Genomic DNA, 7,602 nt, shown 5'->3' with positions numbered 1-7,602 from the left:
CCTGTTCAAGCCCACTAGAAGTAGCTACATATCACTGTTGTAAACGGAGCAGAGCAAAATTAAGAGATTTTTATTTTCAAATACAATAATACTAGGAGAACCAAGTCCTATTAGCAGAATGATTTTACTACTGGCAGAATAAAGGAGCAATATTGCCGGAATAGAGTAGTTAAATTTAAAACTTTCGGAAAACATGACTTTGACCAGCTTAGCAAGCCTGGTTCTTTCTTTGAAGTAGAAAGTTGTTTAAAGTTTAAACAATGGTTTCAAAGTCCTATGGCTGATAATTTGATTCTGATATGTTAAAACATCAAATGTTTCCTTATTTGTTAAACCAATACCAACTATAACCTTATAAGCCCGTCAGTATTCCTGGTTTTAGCGCAGTATGGGGAAAAGTTTGTTAGACAGCTGGGGTTTTTGGTTGGCTTTTCTGCACCTTTTCCAGTCATCCACCAGAGGGACCCAGGAGATCACTTTCTATTGGAGGGCGTTTCCCAGGCGTTGAGCAGACTCACCTCCAGATCGTTACTTCATAAGCCAGAGTTCAAGAGGAGCTGTCGCGAGTCCCTCTTTGTCTCACTGTTTACCTTCATGGTACTTTGTGCCTTTCAGTGTCTGAGCTCCCTGAGTTTTTCCCCGAGTTCTGTTACTCACCCTTCTGGTCTCCTGGTAGGTTCTCTCAGTGGCGTTCTGGTTGTTACCCAGTTGTTGCTTCCTGGATTCTTCTCCCTACAAAGGTTTTCTGGTTCAAACTTCCTGACTGGTGACTACCCTCCATCTCCAAGGTTGTACTTTTACCTGTCCGCCCTCCAACAAGTCCCTCTGGCAGTCTTAACTGTGAAAAAAATATGACCTCTAGGGGGAGCATATCGGAAAATAATTGAAAATAATTCCACGGTAACTTGCGCTGTTATTCATTTAGCTATATAAGCTGTTCTGTCTCACAACAACTCATAAGATTATTGAAATGTTGCAAACAGTTTGCCACTTTGTGGCAAGTCTAAAACAAACTGGATCTAAGGTTCATTTGATCAAGTTGATTCTTATGAAAGTTTATACAGTTTTTGCCTAATACCAACGTATGAAAACAATCATCTCTCTGCGCTATAGATAATTTTGTCTGTTTTATACGGGGAACTGAGGAAGAGGACAGAAACAAAGATGTGAATTTCATCAGAGTTCTCAAAAATCCACTATGAGTCAGGTTCTATTCTTTCTCAGGGAAAGTACACAGAAAACAAGAGTCACTTTTAGAAGAAGCTGGGAAGACAATTACCACAAACCATGATTATATGTGTTGATAGAACTATTTTGTCAGAAAACATGTTCTCTTTCCAGTTGAAAAATGTGCAATTATGGAAAGGAAGCCCAATTCAAACATGTCAAATAATCTGAGTGATGACATACCTTCTTATTGACCAACAAAAAATATTTAATTTCATTCAAAACACTGACGTGTAAACTGGGAGCCTTAAATTGTGAAGTTTGCTACTGTATATGTCACCAGGAAAGGTTGAATTATAGTTTAGCTAAATGTTTACTCTTAAATAAAATTTCATTATTTGACAACTCAAAATATGGAGACTTTGAACATAAAGGTTATAGCTTTATTTGTAGTTGCCAATTACACAAAATGTTGTCTGTAGCCCTGGTAGCATCGGTGGGCATTGCTGTGCCCTCCCACCACCCTGTACTGGAAGCTTTTTGTTGTTTTTATCTTACAGTGGCCAACTCTCTGTTATTCCTATATCGATATGGTATAGTAGGGGCTTCCGCTCTTCCCGTGCCTTCTGTCACTGTTTTCAGCAGTTAAAACTGTTTAATCCGTTGTTAAAGCGTCGTAACCTGCTTTTCCGAGCCGCCTTTAAACGCAACATGAGCGCTAAGACGCTCGCGCTGGGTTTCCACCTGTGCGGCAGTGAAGGAGACCTGATGCTGCTGTGCGGAGCTACGCAGGTGTGTGTTAGTCATTGCAGCAAACCAGCAAGACTCATAACTTTTCAGTTTTTCCCCAAACTAACCGACTGAGTTGAGTAAAGCTGTTGGATGCAGGTAATGTGAGCTAAAAGACGACTAGCTAATACCAATACAGCACCGACGACTAGCTAATACCAATACAGCACCTTAAGCTTGTTAACTAGCAGCCTGTAGATGCCTTTATAACTAGTAGCCTGTAGACTACTGATGTTGTCTAAGTTCAAAAGTGGGTAGTACTTGTTGTTGTATTCGTGCTTGATAAAGACCAGACGTTGAATAATGCTCAGATACTTTTATTAAAGCATCTTTTAGAGGTCTGTTCACACAGCTTGCTCACAGGTGTGTCACATCCACTTCTATTGTTCCATTCCCTACATTTATACATTCACGTGAACTCATGCTTGCCACCTAGTGGACATAAACATAATTCATTCAATCATGACACTTGTTACATTCACTTGAGTAACCTTTTTGGAAAAAAAATTACTGATGAGTAGTTTTACTGCACTGTACCTTTTTCTTTCACTTGAGTAATATTATCATTATGTATTCATTTTAACCCCCCATTAGACTTGTCTGGAGCGGGGCTGATTGTCTGTCTGTTCTGTATTAATCAGTGTTATTTAACCTAATTTAAATAACCACAGTGAAGCTTTATTCCTCATGTAAGACAGTTTTGCAAATTATATTCTTATGGCATGATTTTTTTTTTTACAGAAATATTTTTTGTAAAAATATTTTTTTAGTAATTTGAGTAAATAATTACTAAAATTTGTCACTCAAGTTTTAGTAATGACGCTTAATAAAAACATGCAGTGTGTGTGCAGGCGGCTTAACAAGTAACCTGGGTCTGTGGTGGCAAAGGGAAAAAAGAGTCAAACAGGAACTGTAGGTTAGAAACATTAATAGTTTCCTATTAATGGAACCACGAGGACGGATGTTCTGTAAACATGACGCTCTACTATTTTTCACGTCTTACTCATTCTGCTAGTTTCAGCCTTTCTCTTATGAAAAACATCAGAATTTCTGGAGCTCACAGAGGAGAAGAAACATTTTATTTCTGGATTTAAACATGGACCACACATTGCTCTGTGTGCTGGGAGTATTGTGTAAGTACATTACATTTTCTGTTTGAATCGTGTCGGTAAAATCATCTTTCAATATTTGGATGTTAATCGCCGTGGTCAACAGAGAAGAGAAACGTTGAATGTTGGTTGGTTGTTTGCTACAGATTGTTTTAAACGTAAAAAATTTTTACTACCTTCGCAGGTTGGGCCTGGTCAAAAATTCCTTCACGATAACTGTCTAGACAGAATTTTAGACTTTCAGCATATTTAACATGTATAGAAAGTCATTTGTCAATCAGTGTTTCTGAAGACTTCCCTTTTCTCTGAGGAAGAAGGATTTTTGTTGATTTTACAACACTTAATTTGAAAAGAAAATAAAATAAAAAATCTAAAATGACCAAATATCACTGCCCAGTCTTCATTCAGATATAAAATGCTTATTTGAATTGTGTTAATTTTTTCACTGGGTCTGATTCCACTGCCATCTTGGCTGTAAGTTGATGTGAGGAAATGAGAACAAACTGATGATGATATTTTTGACATCTTCATCAGAGGAGCTGTAATCTGAATGTTCATCTATAACTTGTAGCTTTGAGACTTTGTCTCCCAAATTAGTTTCCGTTTCCTCACCTCTTGAACAATAAACCTTATTGTGCAACATAAATTATAAAGGTACCTTATTAGATGCCTTTAAAATTTATTAAGGACATGGAGTATTGCAGATCTTTGTGAACATCCCCATTTCTGTAAATCAGGAGAGTCCAAAGTCGGTCCTCGAGGGCCGGCATCCTGCATGTTTTAATTCTCTCTCTGGTTTAACACACCATCAAATGATGGCTCATTAGAAGCCCCAAGAGGAACATTGACAAGCTGAAAAGGTTGTTGCTATCACCAGGGAGAGAACTAAAACGTGCAGGATCCCGGCCCTCAAGGACCGACTTTGGGGACCACTGCTGTAAATAAACATTATGAATCCCTTAGGTCACAAAGGTCATAAAGAGGTCGGCGTTAACTCAGAGAAGCCAACCCTGTAATGTCGTAAACTAACATGGTTGGTGTGTGTGTGTGTTTAACTCGCAGTAACTGATTACTCTAGGTCAGTTTTATTCTTCCACTGATTCCAGATAAATCATTGAACATTCAAAGACCAGCAGGTCTTCGTCTCTGTGGCAGAAACACAATCAGATTCCTTAAATGCTCCGTTTCACCCACACTGCTCAATCTGAAATATATGTACAACATATAAGGTTTTATTTGAGTTGAAACTCCAGAAGTATGCAATACATTTTAACCCTTGTGTTTAGAAATGGGGTCCAACCGACACCACACACGTAAAACTGGTATCATTTGCCACAGTCCTCTACGTTTGCCTCAGTCCTCGCACACACAAGGATTAATGGTGAATAATGTATAATCCTTTACAGTAATCTTTTTGTTTCACATCTAACACATTTTCAATCTGTGTTTTAGTTCTCAGTTTTCTCCTCTGCTGTGGAAAGTCTCCAGGTAAAAGAATATTCTTTTTCTAGAGCTTGGCTGAATTTGCATTTTGATTGAATTAAGCTTCTGATTTTGCGTCTTTGTGTTCTAGGAGAATCTCTTTTTAGCAGGAATCTTAGGACATCCGTCACCCATACTTATGTAACAATTACTAATATGATGGAGCTACAAATGAGTGCCAAACAAGAATTTTCTGTTTGGAGACAAAAAGAAGTTGGTTCCAGATCTGTAGTATTTTGCCCCCTGATGTTTTGGATTGAGCCTCAGAATAACTGCCTACTATTATAAATGTGTGTCAAAGTAAATCCTGGTGTCGTCTTTTTACTCTAAAGGACATTGATCATTGAAACTATTAAAATAGAATAAATGTTTGTAGTTTAAATTAATTTATACCCTGTTAGGCAATTTACTGTATAGATTGACATTAACATTAAATATAAGAAATGTAAATATGTTAATTTACATTAAATGAGTCTAAAAATGTCCTGAAGTTTTTCAGTGAAAATTAATACAATTATGTTATTTTCCTAAAATGCCAGAATATTGAGAATTATTTTGGTTACTTTCTTCAAATTTACCACTTCATTTTCTGAGTTTTTGGTTATATTGCCTTTAAGTTTCATGAATTGGGGTGAGTTGTTTTCCTAATCTTTCCTCCATATTCTCATCTTGGTTTGCTGGTATTTTGGCCCATTCCTCCTGAATCACCTGGTGTAACTTAGTCAGGATTGCAGGTGGTTCTGTTCCTCCACATTTTCACTTGTACAAAACTTGTCTATATGTGACTGATCCCTTGAAAACATTGACTTTGTCATCTGCAATTTACTTTTTAAATGACTGGGGTTATTGTCCATTAGGAAGAAATTGACAAACTGAACTATTTAAACAATATTTACACTTATTCTTCCATTGTGATATCTCATTTCTGAAGTGCACCAGTCCCTCCTGCAGTAAAACAGACAAAACATGATGCTGCTACCTCTGTGCTTGATGGGTATTTTGGTATTTTAACATCACTATGGATTATGAAAGTTTATCCTTACAAGGTCTTTTTGAATTGATTCCAGTTTAATTTCTGGTGAAAATGATCACAGGTTTCCTAAATTATACAGGACTGAGGAGAGTGGAGGCTCTTTGTGACCTGGAAAAATACCACTAAAAGCAGATGTTAAAGAGAGTTTAGCTCTTTCTTCAGGTGCCGATTAATGTCAGTGACGGCCTTTAAAAATACACAAAATGTTTCTGTGTGTTTCATTATATTCCGCCATTTTGTACAGCTTTGCCGGGATCTGGACATGAGAATCTGTGGTCAACAGAACCAGAGTCCATCCTCACTGTGTCTCCATCATGGCTGAGTCCTGGAGCCTCAGTGACTCTGAGCTGTGAGGTTAAACCTTCATCTGCAGGATGGAGGTTCTACTGGTATAAAGTTGTTCCTGATTTATCAAAGAACTACAAATATGATTCAATGCCTGATGCCATCAATGGGACTGGAGAGAACTCCTTAATCATTCATGGACAGAAACAAACAGCAGGTTTTGCATGTAGAGCTGGAAGAGGAAACCCCGAGGATTTCAGTAAATACAGTGAACCAAAGTTTATCTGGTCTGCAGGTCAGTGTGATTAAATTTAATAATCTGTACGTTTGACTGTCATTTAAAGAAATTCTCATTTTGTCTGAAAATGTAGTTTAATTTATGTTAAAAGTAATGAAGAGGTTAAAAAACATTGGGATTGAAAAAAAAATAAGTTTGACAATTCAAAACAAAAGTGACTGGGCAGGTCACAGACATAGTGAAGGTAACAGAATCACCTGTTTAAGATTAGATTGATATTTTTATCAGTCTAATAAATTTGCTTATACTCATGATTAAACATGCAGTGCTCCACTTATTGAAATCTACAAAGTAACCTCAAAGAGGAAAAAACATCTAGTAAACAGTGGTCCCCAACCCCCGGTCCGTGGACCAATTGGTACCGGGCCGCGCAAGAAATAATTATATATTTCCGTTTTATGTATTATTTGAGTCTGGAGGATCTTTTATTTTGAAAATCCTTTAACCGGATTATCTCAGTTACTTGTGCGCCAACACTGAGCCCACAAGCAGCAAAATCAGTAAGAAACGGATCAGATGTCTTTGGGAAGTTTCTTTGCAAAGGGGAAAAGTCTCAGAGAAGAGACAGGAGGATGGATTTATCCCGGACCCGTAGGCGAGACGAACATTACAAGCCGCTCTGTGTAACACGCGGCGACCGGCTGCTAATGAGGCAATGAAGCTTCAAACTGCTTCGCCACGTAGAGAAAAGCAGGCTGTGGATATAAGCAACACTTCGGGTGTCATTGTCTCCCATCGCCCCCAGATGGGACCGTCTCGTTGCAGAGAAACAAGCTCAGGGCTCCCGTTAGTCATCGTGAGTTAAAATTTTCACGAAAGTAAAATGCTCGTTTTTGTGGCGCTTCTGTATCTTATTTTGAAGGGATATGTAAACGTTACCATAGCGACCAGAGTCGGAGCGTTTGGGGGGTGGTCGAGAGGAGATGAGTAGAGCTTGTGAGTCTTAAGTCTGGTTTAGACAGCAAGATTTAAGAATAGTCTCCAAACCTCTGTGACCACAGAGCTGATAAAAGTACAACAGCTGGTTCAATCGGTTCGTGTCTCCAGCCACAAGGCAGAAGCAGCACACCACACGAACCGATTCCAGTCACAAACAAAGCGATTCTAGAAGAAAATCCACAAAACCCCCAACATAGCATACGGGAATTTAAAATGACCAAACACGGATGACGATGTAGAAGCAATAGTGATAGTTTGTGGACTCATTTTAAGAGATAAAAGACAGCGGGAGCAGCCGCTCTATTTGCTGCACTATGATTTGGAGGTGACTGTGTTTTTTCATAGTTAACATTTTTAACTGAATAAACATAATAATGACCTTTACATATAATAATAAACATTTCCACATATCATCTCCAATATCCACTGGACTCTCAGTTGCGCGATATGTCAGTTGTTTGGGATTCCCCTCTGTTCTTACGTCACCGCGCTTTCTAATT

At 38.3% G+C, this 7,602-nt stretch overlaps 1 protein-coding gene across 2 annotated transcripts in view; it reads left to right on the top strand.

Annotated features, from left to right (window-relative positions):
- The first annotated feature begins 534 nt into the window (after positions 1-534).
- LOC106936892 (obscurin-like) overlaps positions 535-7,602 on the top strand; it is a 32,454-nt gene continuing 25,386 nt past the window's right edge. The window contains exons 1-2 of one of the 2 annotated variants that reach the window (XM_015018143.1): positions 535-788; positions 5,825-6,160. In XM_015018143.1, coding sequence (XP_014873629.1) covers positions 6,016-6,160 — 145 coding nt within the window. In that variant the 5' untranslated portion in view covers positions 535-788; positions 5,825-6,015. The remainder of the gene's footprint in view (positions 789-5,824; positions 6,161-7,602) is intronic. The other variant, XM_015018144.1, reaches the window with a different exon arrangement.

The sequence above is a fragment of the Poecilia latipinna genome, unplaced genomic scaffold (assembly GCF_001443285.1).
Source record: "Poecilia latipinna isolate Pla-1442-1.1 unplaced genomic scaffold, P_latipinna-1.0 Scaffold2236, whole genome shotgun sequence".
Lineage (NCBI taxonomy): Eukaryota > Metazoa > Chordata > Actinopteri > Cyprinodontiformes > Poeciliidae > Poecilia > Poecilia latipinna.
Note: the sequence above shows the minus strand (reverse complement) of the source record. Positions and strands in the feature narration are given on the sequence as shown.